Genomic DNA, 21,567 nt, shown 5'->3' with positions numbered 1-21,567 from the left:
GAGCCTTCAGTGATGACAGAATCAGTAATGATGATAGAGTCAAAGTCAATGTCATGAGTTAGCTCTAGCGCCATTAGGATTGCAAACAGTTTAGTTTGCAGTGTAGACGCCCAGTTGTTAATTCTTATGCCCAGTTCAACAAGTTTATTATCGTTCTTAACTAGGGAGGTGGCAACAAGAGCAGATGCAGCCCTGCCAGAAGACTCCTGTTTAGATCCTACAGTGTATATAACTGTGGATAATAATCCCAACAAAATCTTATCTTATGCCAAATCAAAGTCGAGTACAACATCCAGTATTAGACCCCTACTTAAACAAGATGGGTCCTACACAGATGACAGCATGGAAATGAGTGGGCTACTCAAGTTCCAATATGAAATCTATAATTTCCTAACAAATAAAACAAAGCGTAGTAGTAAACAAAGTCTGAGGCAGCTACAGTGAAAAGTTCTGTGCCAAAAGGCACAGTACTCGCTCCCATCCTGTTCCTCATCCTCATATCTGACATAGACAAGGATATCAGCCATAGTACCGTGTCTTCCTTTGCAAATGACACCCGAATTTGCATGACAGTGTCTTCCATTGCAGACACTGCAAGACTTCAGGTGGACATCAACCAAATCTTCAAATGGGCCGCAGAAAACAATATGAAGTTCAATGATGAGAATTTTTAATTACTCCGATATGGAAAACATGAGGAAACTAAAACTATATCGGATTATAAAACAAATTCCAACAACACAATAGAGCGAAAAACTAATGTAAAAGACCTGGGAGTGATCATGTCAGAGGATATCACCTTCAAAGACCATAACATTGTATCGCATCTGCTAGAAAATTGACAGGATGGATAATGAGAACCTTCAAAACTAGGGATGCCAAACCCATGATAACACTCTTCAGGTCGCTTGTTCTATCTAGGTTGGAATATTGCTGCACACTAACAGCACCTTTCAGGGCAGGTGAAATTGCTGACCTAGAAAATGTACAGAGAACCTTCACGGCGCGCATAACTGAGATAAAACATCTAAATTACTGAGAACGGTTGAGGTTCCTCAACCTGTACTCCCTAGAATGCAGGCGGGAGAGATACATGATTATATATACTCGAAAAATCCTAGGGCGATTAGTATCAAACTTGCACACGAAAATCACTCCCTGTGAAAGCAAATGACTCAGCAGACGATGCAATATTCCTCCAATGAAAAGCAGGGGTGCCACTAGCACGATAAGAGACAACACAATAAGTGTCAGGGGCCCAAGACCGTTCAACTACCGTCCAGCATACATAAGGGGGACTACCAAGAGACCCCTGGCTGTCTTCAAGCAGACACTGGACAGGTACCTAAAGTCAGTACCTGACCAGCCGGGCTGTGGTTCGTACGTCGGGTTGCGTGCGGCCAACAGTAACAGCCTGGTTGATCAGGCCCTGATCCACCACGAGGCCTGGTCACAGACAGGACCGCGGGGGCGTTGGCCCCCGAAACCTTCTCCAGGTATACTCCAGGTAAAGTTGAGTAACTTGCAGGACGCTGATAGAAATAAGACACTTATCTATTTTATGTTAACCTAGGAAATATACGCGGCCCGGTCACAGACCGGGCCGCGGGGGGGTTGACCCCCGAAACTCTCTCCAGGTCTCCAGTATACAATGTGTGATTTACACGTTATAAAATGTTAACTACAAATAAAGCCACTAACATGCCTGAACATTTCTGGCAGACTACCCCTCAAGGAAGGTTCCTTGATGTTGGTGAGGGGCTCTTGATTTAGGGAATTGGATCTGTGCTCCAGTTCCCCGAATTAAGCCTGAATGCCTTCCACATCCCACCCCCAGGCGCTGTATAATCCTCCGGGTTTAGCGCTTCCCCCTTGATTATAATAATAATCTGGCAGACTAACACTAATGCTTACACACTAAAACTAAACAGCATATTAACATTCAATGTTTTAATGGTAGTGAGCATTACAGATATTAAAAATAAGTTTATACTATTTTCCATATGTTAGTGACAATGAGATATATAGTTTTCACATATTTAGCTCATGTTGGGATATATTAGGGAGAGAAGGTATTTTTTAAGGGTAATTTTGAAGATACTGGCTGAGACAGTGGCTCTGCAGGTTTCAGAGAGTTCCAGATTTTGGGCCCTTTTATGTACATTGAATTTTGGACACAGGGTATGTCATAGGTTGTTGTGCCCAGTATTATGTCTATGGGTCCTGTTGCAACTATCAAGGAAGTGCTTCAGGTCGGGATTAATACTAGAATTTAATGTTCTGTAAATGTAGGATGCACAGTAGTAAGTGAATGTTTTGTACTGCGAGTGGATTTAGGCCTCTGAAGCGTGATGGAGCGTGTGACCATTCTTACTGCAACCTTTTGTTATTATTGGCTTATGTTATCAACATATATAATAACATATTGCCATAAATTATGTAAGGCAATTATAAACATCTGTAACTGCCTAAAATGTACCTAAATAAGCTAGCTTATTCCTGGATTATGGAGGGTTACTAACCCTCCGGGTTAATTTAGTGGCTCTGGTGGCCTGGCTCTCGTTTCACACGGTGAGGGCCTGGGTTCGATTCCCAGCCAGAGTAGAAACATTGGGCGTGTTTCTTTCCACCTGTTGTCTATGTTCCCCATCAGTAAAATGGGTACCTGAGTGTTAGTCGACTGGTGTGGGTCGCATCCTGGGACACTGACCTAATTTGCCCGAGATGCTCAGCATAACAAGTGGCTTTCTATGTAGTAGTATGTCATTGTTGTCAGCTACGACTGTATACCATGTACATGTACTTGTAGTAAATAAAGATTATTATTATTATTATTAATTATAATCGGAAGAGTCTTCTAGTTGAGTTAACCATCCATATTACTGGTACCATTTTCTAGAGTTACTGAGATGTGCTGAGAAGCCAATAGATGGCAGTACCTGCCGGTAAAACTACTACTGCAGACGTGTCACTTCGAGTGGTGGTGTTGGAGGGTGAGTGGTGTTGTTGGAGGGTGAGTGGTGTTGTTGGAGGGTGAGTGGTGTTGTTGGAGGGTGAGTGTTGTTGTTGGAGGGTGAATGTTGTTGGAGGGTGAGTGTTGTTGGAAGGTGAATGTTGGAGGGTGAATGTTGTTGGAGGGTAAGTAAGTAAATTTATTCAGGTATACACAAATACAGTTACATAGAATTATCATACATAGCAGCATATGTGTAGAGAACCTAGGATAACCCAAAAGTTGTTGGAGGGTGAGTGTTGTTGGAGGGTGAATGTTGGAGGGTGAGTGTTGTTGCTGGAGGGTGAGTGTTGTTACTGGAGGTTGAGTGTTGTTGGAGGTTGAGTGTTGTTGGAGGGTGAATGTTGTTGTTGGAGGGTGAGTGTTGTTGTTGGAGGGTGAGTGTTGTTGTTGGAGGGTGAGTGGTGCTGTTGGAGGGTGAATGTTGTTGTTGGAGGGTGAGTGTTGCTGTTGGAGGGTGAATGTTGTTGGAGGGCGAATGTTGTTGTTGGAGGGTGAGTGTTGTTGTTGGAGGGTGAGTGTTGTTGTTGGAGGGTGAGTGTTGCTGTTGGAGGGCGAATGTTGTTGTTGGAGGGTGAGTGTTGTTGTTGGAGGGTGAGAGTTGTTGCTGGAGGGTGAGTGTTGTTGTTGGAGGGTGAGAGTTGTTGCTGGAGGGTGAGTGAGTGTTGTTGGAGGGTGAGTGTTGCTGTTGGAGGGTGAGTGTTGCTGTTGGAGGGTGAGTGTTGCTGTTGGAGGGTGAATGTTGTTGTTGGAGGGTGAGTGTTGTTGTTGGAGGGTGAATGTTGTTGGAGGGTGAGTGTTGTTGTTGGAGGGTGAGTGAGTGTTGTTGGAGGGTGAATGTTGTTGGAGGGTGAGTGTTGTTGTTGGAGGGTGAGTGTTGCTGTTGGAGGGTGAGTGTTGCTGTTGGAGGGTGAGTGTTGCTGTTGGAGGGTGAATGTTGTTGTTGGAGGGTGAATGTTGTTGTTGGAGGGTGAATGTTGTTGGAGGGTGTGTTATTGCTGGAGGGTGAGTGAGTGTTGTTGCTGGAGGGTGAGTGAGTGTTGTTGCTGGAGGGTGAGTGAGTGTTGTTGGAGGGTGAATGTTGTTGGAGGGTGAGTGTGTTGTTGGAGGGTGAGTGTTGTTGCTGGAGGGTGAGTGAGTGTTGTTGGAGGGTGAGTGTTGTTGCTGGAGGGTGAGTGTTGTTGGAGGGTGAATGTTGTTGGAGGGCGAGTGTTGTTGGAGGGTGAGTGTTGTTGCTGGAGGGTGAGTGTTGTTGCTGAAGGGTGAGTGAGTGTTGTTGGAGGGTGAGTGTTGTTGGAGGGTGAATGTTGTTGGAGGGTGAATGTTGTTGGAGGGTGAGTGTTGTTGGAAGGTGAGTGTTGTTGGAGGGTGAATGTTGGAGGGTGAGTGTTGTTGTTGGAGGGTGAATGTTGTTGTTGGAGGGTGAGTGTTGCTGTTAGAGGGTGAATGTTGTTGTTGGAGGGTGAGTGTTGCTGTTGGAGGGTGAATGTTGTTGGAGGGTGAATGTTGTTGGAGGGTGAGTTGTTGGAGGGTGAGTGTTGTTGTTGGAGGGTGAATGTTGTTGGAGGGTGAGTGTTGTTGGAGGGTGAGTGAGTGTTGTTGGAGGGTGAATGTTGTTGGAGGGTGAGTGTTGTTGGAGAGTGAGTGTTGCTGTTGGAGAGTGAGTGTTGTTGTTGGAGGGTGAATGTTGTTGGAGGGTGAATGAGTGTTGTTGGAGGGTGAATGAGTGTTGTTGGAGGGTGAATGAGTGTTGTTGGAGGGTGAGTGTTGTTGTGAGGGCGAGTGCTGGTGTTGAGGACTGTTGAGGGGTGTGTTGGTGGTGAGGAAGGTGAGTGAGTGTTATATGTACTTGCCAATTTGTGGTTGCAGGGGTTGATTCACAGCTCCTGGCCCTGTCTCTTCACTGGTCACTACCAGGTCACTCTCCCTCCTCCATGAGCTATATCATATCTCTTCTTAAAGCTCTGTATGGATCCTGCTTCTACTATATCACTCTCCAGACTATTCCACTTCCTGACAACTCTATGACTGAAGAAATACTTCCTAACATCCCTGGAACTCATCAGAGTCTTCAACTTCCAACTGTGACCCTATGTTGCTCCGTCCCATGAAACATCCTGTCCCCATCCACCTTGTCCATTGCCGTTATGTGACCCCCTTCCCCCATCACTCCTCTCCTCCAGTGTTGTCAGGTGGATTTCCCTCAACACCTCATACCTGGAGTTTACCTGGAGAGAGTTCCGGGGATCAACGCCCCTGTCTTGTGAACTTTTGCACTTCCTCTAATTTCTTGATGTGTTTGACCGGGTGTGGGTTCCATGCTGGTGCTGCATACTCTAATATGAGCCTGACATACACTGTCCAGTGTCGCACATGACTCCTTACTTAGATGTCAAAACGCTATTCTTAGGTTTGCCAGGCGCCCATATGCTGCAGTAGTTATTTTGTTGATGTGCACCTCAGGAGATGTGCTCGGTATGATGTTCACCTCGAGATCCTTTTCCTTAAGTGAGGTTTCCAGTCTTTGACCCCTGAGCATGTGCTCCATCTGCAGTCTTCTGTGACCTTCTCCAATCTTCATGACTTTGTACTTGGTGTGGTTAAACTCCAGGAGCCATTCGCTGGACCAGACTAACAGCCTGTCCACATTCCTCTGTAGTTATACCTGATCCTCATCCACTTGAATTCTCTGCATTAGCTTCACATAGTCTGCTGCAAACAGGGACACCTCTGTCTTTCCATTATATCATTTATATACATATATGGTATAAACCTTGATAATAAATACCGACAAGTTGGTGTAGAAAAACACGTAAGCAGACACTAGGACAGAGGCTCCATGGGGCATCTGATGAACTGGGATGAGGGGGCATCTGATGAACTGGGATGAGGGGGCATCTGATGAACTGGGATGAGGCACAACTCGTTCTCACCAAACAAGACCATAGACGCCGACGGTGTCTAGAAGCCTCACTAATCGCCATCACCGACACAATATAACGTAACACTGGAAACCACAAAATTTCTAAAACATTAGCATACATGATACTCACTCTGGCAAAGTACCACCTACCCAGCAACACAGGAATCACATGATCTCATCGTCTACTCGTCCTCATCCCAATATGGCATTCTTCAGGTCGCCAGGCATCACTCACACCTTACTTTCTGCCTATATATATATACGTATACTGTCTTTAAACCTGATCAAGGTCCCAGGACCGAAATGTTATTTAATAAGTATATATATATACAGTGGACCCCCGGTTAACGAACTTTTTTCATTCCAGTAGTATGTTCAGGTGCCAGTACTGACCGAATTTTTTCCCATAAGGAATATTGTGAAGTAGATTAGTCCATTTCAGACCCCCAAACATACACGTACAAACGCACTTACATAAATACACTTACATAATTGGTCGCATTTGGAGGTGATCGTTAAGCGGGGGTCCACTGTATATATATATATATATACAGTGGACCCCCGCATAACGATGGCATCGCATAGCGATTTTTCCGCATAACGATTACTTTTATCGCAAAATTTTTGCCCCGCATACCGATTAAAAACCCGCATACCGATTTTCGTCCGAGACGCGTCCAATGTGCCCTCAGCCAGCCTCACATGTGCCGCTCCGTCCCATTGTTTACCAGCCAGCCTCCGCGGTAACATCCAAGCATACACTCGGAATATTTCGTATTATTACAGTATTTTCGGTGCTGTTTCTGGAAAATAAGTGACCATGGGCCCCAAGAAAGCTTCTAGTGCCAACCCTGTGGTAAAAAGGGTGAGAATTAGTATGGAAATTAAGAAAGATTTTGAAGGGTTTGGGGCTAACCCTGAGAAGCCTATGCCAGTTGTGGAATCCATTGTGCCTACTTCAAAGATTAAGGAAATGTGTGCACAGTGGGTTGAACTGCAAACCTTTATAGATGAAAATCACCCTGACACAGCTGTTGCAAGCCGTGCTGTTGACTATTTCAATGACAATGTTGTGGCCCATTTTAGACAAATCGTAAAGGAACGGGAGGTACAGAGCTCTATGGACAGATTTGTTGTGCGACAGAGGTCCAGTGACTCTCAAGCTGGTCCTAGTGGCATTAAAAGAAGAAGGGAAGTAACCCCGGAAAAGGACTTGCTACCTCAAGTCGTAATGGAAGGGGATTCCCCTTCTAAACAGTAAGAAGATAATGCTCTCCCCTCCTCCCATCCCATCAATCATCACCAGATCTTCAATAAAAGTAAGTGTCATTTAATTGTGCATGCCTTTTTCAGTTTGTGTGTATTAAAATTAACATTTCATGTGGTAAAAAAAAATTTTTTTCATACTTTTGGGCGTCTTGCACGGATTAATTTGATTTCCATTATTTCTTATGGGGAAAATTCATTCGCATAACGATTATTTCGCATAACGATGAGCCCTCTTGCACGGATTAAAATCGTTAACCGGGGGTCCACTGTATATATATATATATATATATATATATATATATATATATATATATATATATGTATATATATATATATATATGTATATATATATATATATGTATGTACACACACACACATACAGTGGAACCTCAAAAATCGAACTTAATCCATTCCAGGAGCTAGTTCTAAATTCGAAAAGTCTGAAATTCGAAGCAATATTTCCCATAAGAAATAATAGAAATAAAATTAATCCATTCCAGAAACCCAAAAATATTCACACAAAAAATACATTTTATAGAGATTAATTACAGTTTTACATACAACAAATACTATAGTTTTTAATTATGTATAGTAATACATATAAAATAACATTTTTACTTACCTTTATTGAAGATTGGTGATGGCATCTGGAAGATAGGGAGGAGGAGAGAGGGAGTTGGGGTTAGTGTTTGGAAGGAGAATCCCCCTCCATGAGGACTTCAGGTAAAGCCCTCTCTGGGGTTACTTCCCTTCTCTGTCTTTTAATGCCACTAGGACCAGCTTGAGAGTCACTGGACCCTTGTCTCATAAAATAACTGTCCACAGTCCTCTGTTTCTGGTGCCTCTTTAACATTTCCCTAAAATGGGACATGGTCTGTCACTGAACTTGTTGCAAAGATGGCTTGTTTCAGCTTGCTCAGGGTGGTACTTCTGCACAAACATTTGGACATCATTCCACTTGGCACAAATCTCCTTAATCTTTGAAGAAGGCACCTCATCCACTCCATATATTAACACCTTTCGCAACATCAGCTTCCTTGATTTGTTCTTTCTTTGACAGGATAGAGCCGATGGTCGACTTGTTTTTCTCATACATCCTGGCAAGCTCAACAAGTCTCACACCACTCTCATACTTCTGTATTATTTCCTTCTTTACATCTATGGTGTTTCTCACTTTCTTTACCACAGGGGTACCACTAGTAAGTTTCTTTGGGCCCATGGCAGCTTATTTCACAGTCCCACAAGCACTAAACACAATGAAACAATCGTAAAATGCGTGAATGAGAGCGCAGGTTAGTGTTCACTCAAGCATAAACAAAGCTAGACTGCTCACGGCGCCTGTGCGGGGACGCGGACAGAGCGGGCCGGCAGACAGGTCCCGTACCCGGCGGTCCGAAAATAGGGGTGCGTTCGATAATAGGGACACGGTCCGAAAAAATGGTCCTATTTTCGAAACGTTCGATATGTGATACGTTCGATTTTTGAGGTTCCACTGTATATATATGCAAAACAACCACTGTGAAAGAATAGAGAAATTCCAAGCACTTTCGTGACTACTCACATTGTCAAGGAACATTGTTCCTTGATAATGTGAGTAGTCAGGAAAGCGCTTGGGATTTCTCTATTCTTTCACAGTACAGTAGTTGTTTTGCATATTCTGAAATCACCTGTTTACTGTGATCTTATTGCATGCATGCATGCATGCAATATATTATATATAATTTATTTATTTATATAATAAAAAACAGCACCAACCCTAGGACTGACTCTTGTGGTGTGAGTGTTGGGAAGGGTGAGAGTGAATGTTGGGAAGGGTGTGAGTGAGTGTTGGGAAGGGTGAGAGTGAGTGTTGGGTAAGGTGTGAGTGAGTCTGTGAGTGTTGGGTAAGGTACTCACCTAATTGTACTCTTTCTTTCTTTCTTTCAACACACCGGCCATATCCCACCAAGGCAGGGTGGCCCAAAAAGAAAAACGAAAGTTTCTCTTTTAAATTTAGTAATTTATATGAGAGAAGGGGTTACTAGCCCCTTGCTCCCGGCATTTTAGTCGCCTCTTACAATACGAATGGCTTACGGAGGAAGAATTCTGTTCCACTTCCCCATGGAGATGAGAGGAAATAAACAAGAACAAGAACTAGAAAGAAAATAGAAGAATACCCAGAGGGGTGTGTGTGTATATATATGCTTGTACATGTATGTGTAGTGTGACCTAAGTGGAAGTAGAAGTAGCAAGACATACCTGAAATCTTGCATATTTATGAGACAGACAAAAGACACCAGCAATCCTACCATCATGTAAAACAATTACAATTACTCACCATTATAATTGTGGCTGCAGGGTGACTAAGTCATATTGGTTGTTGAAGATTGGTTTATAAAACATCTCATGGTGAGAGACAGCACCATTGCTGCTGTCTGCTGATGACAGCTCCTCACATTTGTCTTCTTGAGACATTACCCTGCCTTCCACTAGTGTGACCTTGACAACCCTGCACTGTCTTCTACTCACATCAGTTTGACCTCCACCGCCATCTTCCACTTCCACTATCCTCTACCTCCACCTGTGCTTGTGTCTGCTGCTCTGGATGGCTACCAGTACATAATACATAACACATTAGGGAATTCTGAATTATATTTTTTCTTCACCTTTTCAGTCAAGTTTATTTTTTTTTTAGATAACTGTTTGGTGCATGTGTAGAAAGTTTGTATTTATTTGATAAAGATAATCAAGGTATGTACAGGAACTGACAGTCTCAGAATGAATTCCAGTGTTTTGTTATATACAGTGGACCCTCGGTTTACGATATTATTTCATTCCAGAAGTATATTCAGGTGCCATTACTGAACGAATTTGTTCCCATAAGGAATATTGTGAATTAGATTAGTCCATTTCAGACCCCCAAACATACACGTACAAACGCACTTACATAAATACACTTACATAATTGGTCGCATTGGGAGCTGATCGTAAAGCGGGGGTCCACTGTATTTGCTTTATGTGCAATGGTCAGGAAAGTATCCAACACACAAAGCAATGGAGACGTGTAATATGTCAGGTAAATTAAGGAGATATCAACTGAATGCTGGACCAAGGCAAGATATTTGGCGACTTGTGCACCTGACTTTATGATGACTTTTTTTGTGCTTTATGGCTTGTATCATTGAGAAATTTTTATTATTTTTTCAGTGAACTTCATGAAAATCGTGCCATGTGATTTTGCATTATAATTTCTTATCTTTTTCTTGTTTTGTTTTGCGAAGATGGGCAGCCCTTTAGTTTAGCCTTACGTATGCGAGGGAATTTTGATTGTACTGGTCAGGCCTTAGCCTCTGTGGTTTATGGTAGGGATTTTAGAGTAGTCATTCCTACAACTTCATGAGCTTCCTTAATCATATGTTTTAATTATGAAATGTTTTTATTAATGGGCAATCAGCAAACATTTAATTATCCATTTTTTTTGCTCTGGATTTCCCATGCCAATTTTTTTTCTGGTTGTTATTTATGAATGTCATTATCATCCAGACATATTACAGATACATGATTTCTGAAACAAAATTTGTTAGACTTTTTGTTCCTCTGGTTTCTAGTTTGGCTAGACTGTCAGGAATGTAACATCTAGAGAATTTGTAGGAATGACTGTACCAGTTGTAATACAGATGCTGTCTGAAGTTTTCCATCAGGTGTTGGTCAGTTGCTTTATCATTCTTGTGGTGTTTTGCTTTCTACATTTTCTCTGTACCCTGCTTCTATAGTCTTTGCCTTTCTTTGGCAGTGTGCTCCCTTTTTTAATTCATTTTTGAATGCCCCCATTGGTTTGACATTTTTTTTTAATTATAATTATGCATATATCCTAATTTCCAGATCATTATGACCAAGCTAATGGAATGGTTAACTGGGGCTGTGCTTATACTTGGTCCCTGGTCAGCAGTTGTCACCAACACAGTATGTAACATGTCAAGCATTTTTTTTTTCTGGTAGAAGTATATAATGACAAATTTGTGTAGTAATGTTTAAGATAGGTTCCCCAATGTTTTTATATCACATACCTCTTGATATTTTTGTTGACCATACCATACCACTATTCCCATAGGTAAATGAGGGTGCACACTTAATTGCTTTACTACCAGGGATACTGGTATTTGGTGCAGTACTTAAAGCGCACTATTGATTAACTTATTTTCAGTTCTGTCGAGTAATGTGTTAAGAGTACAGTAGACGCTTGGTTTGTGCAACCTCTAAAAATGTAATTTCGTGAATATGTGCTTGAAAAGTGCAGTTGTAATTGATTTGCACTGAAGATGGCACCTGCTGCATGGCTATAATTGCAATGGAATAGTGATACGTAAATCCTTGGTGGCTTCATGGTGGGTAATTTTCCTTCCATGCCAGCTGTGTATATTTACTAGATTATGAATATTGCCATCATTCCTTATTCTCTCTGGATATTAACCATAGTGGTATAGGTGTTGGGGGGTTCGTGGGTCAACACAGCTTGTGTTGTATTAAATCCTGCTTCCTAGTTTCTTGGGAAGGAATAATACCCAATGATTAGTGGGAATTTGGAAGGGAACTTTGGTTCCTCTCGAGAATAGAAACTTGAACAAAAAGTTTCTTGATAGTTTGTTACCATGGTAACTTGGTTAACTATCAGACTTTGTGGCCCAGTCCTTGGACCCATTATGTGCCTACTTAACATTTTGATTACCTCCCACAGGATGGGTATGGGGTGCAACTAATCCCACTGAAGTCATCCTGATTATAAATTAATTGAAAAACAAGTCGGGAAACTTAGCTCAAATACCACCACTACTGTTGAGAAGAGCAGCTCGTGTTCTTTCATCCACCACTGCAATATTGTTCAACAAATCATAAGAAACCCACACTTTCCCAACATTACTAAAGATAGCAAGGGTTACCCCAACACACAGGTGGAGACCGAACTGATGTAAATAACTGTAGACCAGTATCTAACTTACTATTGTTATCCAAAATCTTCAAAAAATTAATGCACACGAGATTATACTCTTTTCTAGTATCTCGCAGTATACTCAACCCCTGCTAGCGACTGGTTTCTGATCAAATAAAAGCACAAATGATGCAATCATACAGATGCTAGAATTCCTTTACACAGCTCATGAAAATAATGAGTATCCATTAAACTTCTTTATTGACCTTAGGAAAACTTTTCTTGCACTTCAAACTTGATCATTATGATATCATAGGTCATGTATTTTCATATATGAAGTCCTACTTTACCAACAGACACCTATGTCTATCAAGGGCACAACCTTGTGAACAAGACCTATCAGCATAGGTGTCTTACAGGGCAGTGTCCTTGACCCTCTGCTTTTCCTCGTATACATCAATGATCTTTCAAATGTATCTCGGCAACTCACGGTTCTCTTTGTGGATGACACAACTTTTGTAATCTCCCACCCTAATCTGAATGCCCTCAAAACTATTAACCCTTTCAGGGTTTCTGACGTACTAGTATGGCTTACGCACCAGGGTTAATGACGTACTAGAACGCCTAAATTCTAGCGCCTTCAAATCTAGTGAGAGGAAGCTGGTAGGTCTACATATGAAAGAATGGGTCTATGTGGTCAGTGTGCACAGCATAAAAAAATCCTGCAGCACACAGTGCATAATGAGAAAAAAAAAAACTATGTGTTTTTGGTTTAAAACAGCGACTTTGCAGTGTATTTTCGTATAGTATTTATAGTTGTATTCTAGTTCTCCTGGTCTCATTTTATAGAATGGAAGACATATTACAGAAATTGAGATGATTTTGATTGGTTTCATAATGAAAAGTACGTTGATATTGAGCTCAAAGTAGCAGAAATGTTCGATTTTTACCAAATTTCAAAAGTAAACAAGTCATGCCACGCGTCCAATACACATCAACTGGTGAGTCTAATAATCTTTCACAAGTGCACTGATATTATTTATACCATTTCTACACTAATGCAGTAGTCTGCATAACGGTAAATCTTCTATTTTTTGTGAGAATGAAAATTCAAAGTGGAAAGCAAAAGAGATGTAAGAGGGACCTGGGGACATGACTAATGAACAGAGAAAATGTTATTTTTGTGCCAGGAATGTCTGTCTAGCTTATTCTGGATCCTATTTGGAAATTGGCATCTTCTGAAATTTGTGTGAAATTGGCAAAATTGCCAATTTCTGACCACTTTATTGGATACTTGAAATTGGTAAATGGGTGATTTCTTGTACTCATGGGATAGAAAAAATGGAGTTCTAGCGAAATGGATATGATTTTTGTCAACTAGTACAATGAAATTGGCTGAAAATAGGGCTCAAAGTGGGGGAAATCGCCGATGCGTAAACATCGTCGAGACCGCTAACTTCACGAGAGCATAATTCCGTAAGTTTCCATCAAATTTCATACTTTTGGTGTCATTATGATTGGGAAAAGATTCTCTATCATTTCATAAGAAAAAATAATTTTATTTTCCGAAAAATTTTCGACCCTGAGAACGAGTTGAGGAGAGGGCCTCTTGACCCTGAAAGGGTTAATGAAGAACTTTTCAAGATATCAACCTGGATGATTACCAATAAACTAATGCTTAACATTAACAAGACTGTCCACATGATGTTTGGGAACAGAGCAATGAGTGTCCAACTAATTGTTATGATTAGCGGTTCTTCCATTGTTAAACAAAACAAAGGAAAATTCCTAGGTCTGTTTCTAGATTGCAACTTGAAATTCAACACCCACATTCAACACATTACAAAAAAAGTATCCAAGATATGTTATTATGTAGTACCTCAGACAGCACTACTTACATATAATATTCTCTAATTTATCCCTACCTCACCTATGGTATTTGTACCTGGGGATCCGCTACAACAAATCACCGTAGGCCAATAAAAACACAAAAAAGGAGGTAGCATGAATGATCATCCAGTCTACTGCCAGACAGTACAATTCCCCACTTCAAAGACCTAAACTTACTTAATATACAAAAAATTTACTCATATTACTATGCATACTACATAACAGGACAATAAATTGTAATACCATTCCTGCCCTGAAACTCATGGTAGTTGCAACAGAACTTGTAGGCATAATATGAAACACAAAAATCTCTGATATTCTCTGTGTCCAGCTTAATCTTTGCAAAAACTCAATGTGCATAAAAGGATCTAAAATCTGGAAAACATTACCAGAAAACTCTAGTCTTTCTGCCAGCAGCTTCAAAGCTACTGTTAAAAAAAAAACACCTTTTCCCAATGTCATCCTAGCTTCTTCCTTAATATATCTCTAATTATACTTTTTATTGAGTTACTAAATACATAATTGTAATATTTTTAAAACTGTTGTTTTTTATTCTTATACAGTGGAACCTCTACTTGCAAGTTTAATCCATTCCATGACCTTGCTCACAACTGGATTTGCTTGTTTGCAGAGTCAATTTTTCCCATTTAAATTAACTGAAATGCAATTAATCCGTTCCAGTGGAATTCTGTACTTCAATAATTTCGCTAATATAAACTTTATGGCTTATTTATCTATCTCACTTGATCTAATATGACATAATAAACAATATAAATAACATAGAAACATGATATATACTCTAAAATGAATAAAATATGTAATTCATGTAGTGGTATGGGCGGTGTCGGCGGTGGACGACAGTTTGTCTGGAGACCGGACAAAATACTTCTTGCATAATTTCACTATATGGCTTAATTTCTATATGGCTTATTTATCTATCACAGTTCATCTAATATGACATAACAAACAATATAAATAACATGGAAACCTGATATATACTCTAGAATGAATAAAATATGTCATTATGTATCAGGTGGAGGCGGTCATAACCGCTCCTTCTTTGTTGTGGTAAAAACACTGCCATCCAGTGATGGCCTTTTGAAGCCGTCTATTATTATAATTATTATGTAGTACATTATTATTATATATGTTATTATTATTACACATATTATTATTACAATATAAACAATTTGTAATTTTTATTCACACAAAAATATAAGATTTACTGTTATGCCTTATTGCAATAATTGTATAAATAATGTCAACCCATTCATGACTGCATATTGGAATGGACATAGTTAAGCAAATGAGCATATCTCCCTCGTTGAGCTCAATTTCAAGGTAGTACTTTTCATCGTGAAAGCAACCAAAATCATATCTATTTCTGTAATATATCTTCCATTCTATCAAATGAGACCAAAAAAACGAGAATACAACCATACAAAAATACCGCTAAGGGGTGGCTAATTGCTGAGAAGTGAACTCTATTATTTATGTTCTGATTTCGTTACGTTAAGAAGCATCTTTCCATCATACATTGCCCAAGTTTCAATAAGATAGTCCAACAAACAAATGAGATACAAACCCCTAGATCAAGAGCAAGAGCCCCTCACCAGCGTCAAGGAAGTTTTGCTCGCGTATGGAAGCAAAAAAATCAACCCATCGACTGCTTGTATTTGGAAAAACTTGCATGTGGATGCGCTCGCAAGTAGAGGTTCCACTGTACTGTATACATAAAATATGCAATAACTTTAAAACACTAAGTTTTGGAAAGTATCCAGACATTATGGAATGTAAACAGAGTGGCACACAGAGACTGTATTAGCGAGGGGGGGGGGGAAGCTGTATAACAAGTTTTGGCCATAGTTTATAATGTCCATATTAACGAAATGCCGTAAAGTGGGGCCCTACTGTACTAGTAATGGATTACTTCGATAATTTTCCTCAGCAGTTGTTTATATTTGACACTCCTAAAGTTATTACTTGTTGAGTGTGCATGTTTCATTCAAATGTTTGTACATGTATAAAAATAAATGTTATGTATGTTTCTTGCAGATCCAGAATGAGTTTACCAAGCAATACTACATGGAAATTTTGTTATTTCCAGTCTTCTTGGTAGCAGTGTTTGGCTTAGTTTCCATTGCTGTTATTGCTTACCGAGTTTACACTTTCAACGACTGTCAGGAAGCTGCCGAGGAGTTACAACAACAGATTAAGGAAGCAAAGGCAGATCTGGCGAAAAAAGGTTTAAAGTTGGACTAATGTTCGGGATGAAGTTTAGTTTGTATACAAGAAAAGATTATTATATGAGGGCATTTTAATCAAGTTTTGTGGTTTCACCTTACTGTTGTTTTTCTTCAGTATGCAGTATGTTAAGTGGTGTTGAATTCACAATGGTAATTAAAATATGCCTTCATCAATGTGATGTGTTGTAATAGAGTTAATGTTGTGTGATAGTTTCGTGTCTTTGAAATCTGTTATTTATTGAACAATATATTATGTTTTTTATATAATAAATGGTAATTTGAACAGCATCTTTCCTTGCATCACACGAAGTTTCTTTCTGCGATATTAAGTCTCTTTAGGGAGAGGAAGGACGGAAGTGCCTTGATGTTGGTGAAGGGCTCTTGATACAAAGAATTGGAACCCTCCCTCCTTTTCCTTGGATCAAGATACTTTGAAATTTATGGATTTAGCTGCCCCTTCTCCCCATGAAATAAATATAAAAATAAATTGCTACAGTATATTATGGGAGGCTCCTTGATACCAGTGAGGGGCTCGTGATCCTCCCAAAAAATTGGACCTGCCCTGCCCTTGGATCATATCTGAATGACTCCCATGTTTCCAGGTGCTGTATGACACCTGCTCGGCTTAGCGCTTCTTTTTGATCATAATAATAATAATGACACCTGCTGATTTAGCGCTACTACTGTAATTAAGCAGCATAAAAGTTGGCCTCAGTTTTCACTCCTTACAGATTATGTTATGCTATATATGATAATTCTATGTAACTGTATTTGTGTATAACTGAATAAACTTACTTACTTACTTACTCAAAGCATTTTTCACTGCCTTACAATATTTGCTTTGTTTGCTCTCTGACTTTATATAGAATATTTTTTTTAACACAGCAGCTGTCTCCCACCAAGAAGTTGATCTGAAAAAGGATGGTAGTTTCTTCTTTGTACATTTAGTAATTTATACAAGAAAATGGGTTACTAGCCCCTTGCTCCTGGCATTTTAGTCACTTCTTACGACACGTGGTTTACAGAGGATCCTTCTTCATTTTCCCATGGAGTCATGTGTTTTCCATGAATATAATACCTGATTTTGCCTTATCAGAGCAACTCTTGTTTTGCTATTATATTTTTTCTCTGTAAACCTGTGTGTCAAAAACAGGCCCTTAGTCATTATCTCGGTAACCTTTGATGACTTGACATGCTTTGTCCATTCATTTCTTTGACATTCCCACTGTGATTCCTTAACTGACACTTGCTTTGCTAAATCGTCTGCGACCCAGTCCCTTTCTCGTGTTCTTCGCTCAACACCACTTCCTTCCATAACCCATCATCATCTTACCTTTTCCTTGCAGCATGGAATATCTTACCTCTAGGGTGGTTAGGAAAACACATCAGTGAAGGCCATTCATCAAAGTAATTCTTGAGACTCAATCCTCTCTCCTCTTATTGTGATGGACTCAAATTACCAACAGCTAGACAAGAACATGTATACATCAGGAATGTCTGAGTACTTTGAATTTTGGTTAAAATTTGTATTCAACAACTATGGCATTATAAAATAATGTATATTTGCAGCTTAATAGTAAAGTTTGTCAAAAAGCATAATATAAAGTCATTGACTGGCTAAATTTAATCGCTGTTTCAAAGATGAAGAATGACAAATAACCCTAATAGTACTTTAGGCCTGTGAAATATTAAATAATCTTGGACTATTACCTGAATGGTTATATTATGTATATTTCACTAAAATATAAACTGTTATGAACATGCTGAAATCACTGAAAAAACTGTATATAGGTATATGATTTTATTGATGCATCATACAAATAACTATGCTAACTTCCAATAAAGTTGGCAACAAGGGCAATATTTTCTAGCGTTTTTTCCTTGGACACATATTGTACAAGACGACACTGGAATCCCTGCTGCTGTAAATACTTTACCCGACCATAATCTAACAACTGCTTTGCCTTTCTTCCCACTTCCTCTCGATAGTGGGCTGATAAGTTTAGCCTTGTGTATCGGCTGAAAAGAGAAAAGTTTAATTAAGACACAGGAGAGAGATGGTTTAGATATACATGTACAATACATTGTAATATGTAGACAGTCCTTAAAGTATAGCATTGTACTGTAATTTTGCCTAAGAAATTAGTAACTCTCATCACTTCATTCCCCTCAATGAAGGTTCCTTAATGCTGGTGAGGGGCTCTTGATCTAGGGAATTGGGTCTGTTCTCCAGTTCCCTGAATTAAACCTGAATACCTTCCACATACCCCCTCAGGCGCTGTATAATCTTATGGGTTTAACGCTTCCCCTTCAATTATAATAATAATAATTATCACTTCATTAACTCTCAATACTGTATCTTAAAAACTGCATATCAGCCTTGCACAGGTGCCCTGTTAATAATGTAGATACAGAAATAACCTGTACATAGGTGAATGAAATTTGTGATGATATTTTGGTCCAACTTGGCATTAACAAGTCACATAAAAGTGCGAAGGAGAAGGATCCAGTATATACATATACTCAAGAGGGGGGGGATGCAGGGGGCAGGGGCCAGTAGAACAACAAAAGAGGAGGTGGAAGTATAATTGTAGTAGTAGCAGTAGTGCTAAAGGTAGTGGAAGAAGTAGTAGAATAATGAGTGTAACAGTGGCAGAGGTGGCAAGAAGGGAGTAGTGATAGTGGCATAAGAATCAGAGAGAGATGTGATAGCTTAGTTATAATATAGATACAATGAATGTTCTGGGGCATTATCAATCATAAATACAATGTTTAAGGGTAACCCTTTGAAAAAACAGTAGTCTAACATCTTTCACAAAATGATCTTAACATCACTGTTTGAAACATTCCTTGGTTACCCAAGCAGTAGCAGCAGGCAGAGAAGCTTTTCAATGCTCTGTTTTTTGCTTTAACTCCCCAGCAGAACTAACTCTAACCAAGAGCAAAGCTGGAGTGTCTGCTGCTGCAACTCTTGCCATTCTTTTCTTTTTAGATATGTACAGTGTATCATTTTTTTTTTTTTATCACACTGGCCGATTCCCACCAAGGCAGGGTGGCCCGAAAAAGAAAAACTTTCACCATCATTCACTCCATCACTGTCTTGCCAGAAGGGTGCTTTACACTACAGTTTTTAAACTGCAACATTAACACCCCTCCTTCAGAGTGCAGGCACTGTACTTCCCATCTCCAGGACTCAAGTCCGGCCTGCCGGTTTCCCTGAACCCCTTCATAAATGTTACTTTGCTCACACTCCAACAGTACGTCAAGTATTAAAAACCATTTGTCTCCATTCACTCCTATCAAACACGCTCACGCATGCCTGCTGGAAGTCCAAGCCCCTCGCACACAAAACCTCCTTTACCCCCTCCCTCCAACCTTTCCTAGGCCGACCCCTACCCCGCCTTCCTTCCACTACAGACTGATACACTCTTGAAGTCATTCTGTTTCGCTCCATTCTCTCTACATGTCCGAACCACCTCAACAACCCTTCCTCAGCCCTCTGGACAACAGTTTTGGTAATCCCGCACCTCCTCCTAACTTCCAAACTACGAATTCTCTGCATTATATTCACACCACACATTGCCCTCAGACATGACATCTCCACTGCCTCCAGCCTTCTTCTCGCTGCAACATTCATCACCCATGCTTCGCACCCATATAAGAGCGTTGGTAAAACTATACTCTCATACATTCCCCTCTTTGCCTACAAGGACAAAGTTCTTTGTCTCCACAGACTCCTAAGTGCACCACTCACTCTTTCCCCTCATCAATTCTATGATTCACCTCATCTTTCATAGACCCATCCGCTGACACGTCCACTCCCAAATATCTGAATACGTTCACCTCCTCCATACTCTCTCCCTCCAATCTGATATTCAATCTTTCATCACCTAATCTTTTTGTTATCCTCATAACCTTACTCTTTCCTGTATTCACCTTTAATTTTCTTCTTTTGCACACCCTACCAAATTCATCCACCAATCTCTGCAACTTCTCTTCAGAATCTTCCAAGAGCACAGTGTCATCAGCAAAGAGCAGCTGTGACAACTCCCACTTTGTGTGTGATTCTTTATCTGTTAACTCCACGCCTCTTGCAAGACCCTCGCATTTACTTCTCTTACAACCCTATCTATAAATATATTAAACAACCACGGTGACATCACACATCCTTGTCTAAGGCCTACTTTTACTGGGAAATAATTTCCCTCTTTCCTACATACTCTAACTTGAGCCTCACTATCCTCGTAAAAACTCTTCACTGCTTTCAGTAACCTACCTCCTACACCATACACTTGCAACATCTGCCACATTGCCCCCCCTATCCACCCTGTCATACGCCTTTTCCAAATCCATAAATCCCAAAAAAGACCTCTTTAGCCTTATCTAAATACTGTTCACTTATATGTTTCACTGTAAACACCTGGTCCACACACCCCCTACCTTTCCTAAAGCCTCCTTTTTCATCTGCTATCCTATTCTCCGTCTTACTCTTAATTCTTTCAATAATAACTCTACCATACACTTTACCAGGTATACTCAGCAGACTTATCCCCCTATAATTTTTGCACTCTCTTTTATCCCCTTTGCCTTTATACAAAGGAACTATGCATGCTCTCTGCCAATCCCTAGGTACCTTATCCTCTTCCATACATTTATTAAATAATTGCACCAACCACTCCAAAACTATATCCCCACCTGCTTTTAACATTTCTATCTTTATCCCATCAATCCCAGCTGCCTTACCCCCTTTCATTTTACCTACTGCCTCACGAACTTCCCCCACACTCACAACTGGCTCTTCCTCACTCCTACAAGATGTTATTCCTCCTTGTCCTATACACGAAATCACAGCTTCCCTATCTTCATCAACATTTAACAATTCCTCAAAATATTCCCTCCATCTTCCCAATACCTCTAACTCTCCATTTAATAACTCGCCTCTTCTATTTTTAACTGACAAATCCATTTGTTCTCTAGGCTTTCTTAACTTGTTAATCTCACTCCAAAACTTTTTCTTATTTTCAACAAAATTTGCTGATAACATCTCACCCACTCTCTCATTTGCTCTCTTTTTACATTGCTTCACCACTCTCTCTTTTTCTCCATATACTCTTCCCTCCTTGCATCACTTCTACTTTGTAAAAACTTCTCATATGCTAACTTTTTCTCCCTTACTACTCTCTTTACATCATCATTCCACCAATCGCTCCTCTTCTCTCCCGCACCCACTTTCCTGTAACCACAAACTTCTGCTGAACACTCTAACACTACATTTTTAAACCTACCCCATACCTCTTCGACCCTATTGCCTATGCTCTCA

The 21,567-nt window shown here is 40.2% G+C and overlaps 2 protein-coding genes across 4 annotated transcripts in view; one reads left to right on the top strand and one right to left on the bottom strand.

Moving 5' to 3' along the window:
* The first annotated feature begins 2,909 nt into the window (after nucleotides 1–2,909).
* On the top strand, nucleotides 2,910–17,051 carry LOC138850906 (dolichol-phosphate mannosyltransferase subunit 3-like). 3 transcript variants are annotated; one of them, XM_070080403.1, is made up of 3 exons: nucleotides 2,910–2,993; nucleotides 11,067–11,147; nucleotides 16,057–17,051. In XM_070080403.1, exons 2-3 carry the CDS (start codon nucleotides 11,073–11,075, stop codon nucleotides 16,261–16,263), a joined length of 282 nt encoding a protein of 93 aa, XP_069936504.1. In that variant the 5' UTR covers nucleotides 2,910–2,993; nucleotides 11,067–11,072; the 3' UTR covers nucleotides 16,264–17,051. The 3 variants fall into 3 exon arrangements, with proteins under 3 accessions (XP_069936504.1, XP_069936506.1, XP_069936505.1); XM_070080405.1 differs by having other exon boundaries at nucleotides 2,993–3,013; XM_070080404.1 differs by lacking the exon at nucleotides 2,910–2,993 and adding an exon at nucleotides 3,008–3,053.
* Nucleotides 17,052–18,013: 962 nt separating this feature from the next.
* Nucleotides 18,014–21,567, bottom strand: part of LOC138851358 (tRNA:m(4)X modification enzyme TRM13 homolog) — a 71,103-nt gene continuing 67,549 nt past the window's right edge. The window contains exon 5 of the mRNA XM_070080406.1: nucleotides 18,014–18,266. Within this exon, the coding sequence (XP_069936507.1) occupies nucleotides 18,077–18,266 (190 nt within the window). The 3' untranslated portion in view covers nucleotides 18,014–18,076. The remainder of the gene's footprint in view (nucleotides 18,267–21,567) is intronic.

The sequence above is a fragment of the Cherax quadricarinatus genome, unplaced genomic scaffold, assembly GCF_038502225.1.
Source record: "Cherax quadricarinatus isolate ZL_2023a unplaced genomic scaffold, ASM3850222v1 Contig410, whole genome shotgun sequence".
Classification (NCBI taxonomy): Eukaryota; Metazoa; Arthropoda; class Malacostraca; order Decapoda; family Parastacidae; genus Cherax; species Cherax quadricarinatus.
Note: the sequence above shows the minus strand (reverse complement) of the source record. Positions and strands in the feature narration are given on the sequence as shown.

Bases quoted from the DNA above. Each gene is read 5' to 3' on its own strand.
- LOC138850906 (XM_070080403.1), top strand. From the start codon at position 11,073: ATGACCAAGCTAATGGAATGGTTAACTGGGGCTGTGCTTATACTTGGT. The intron at 11,148-16,056 runs GTATGTAACATG...TGTTTCTTGCAG, and splicing joins CAGCAGTTGTCACCAACACA to ATCCAGAATGAGTTTACCAA.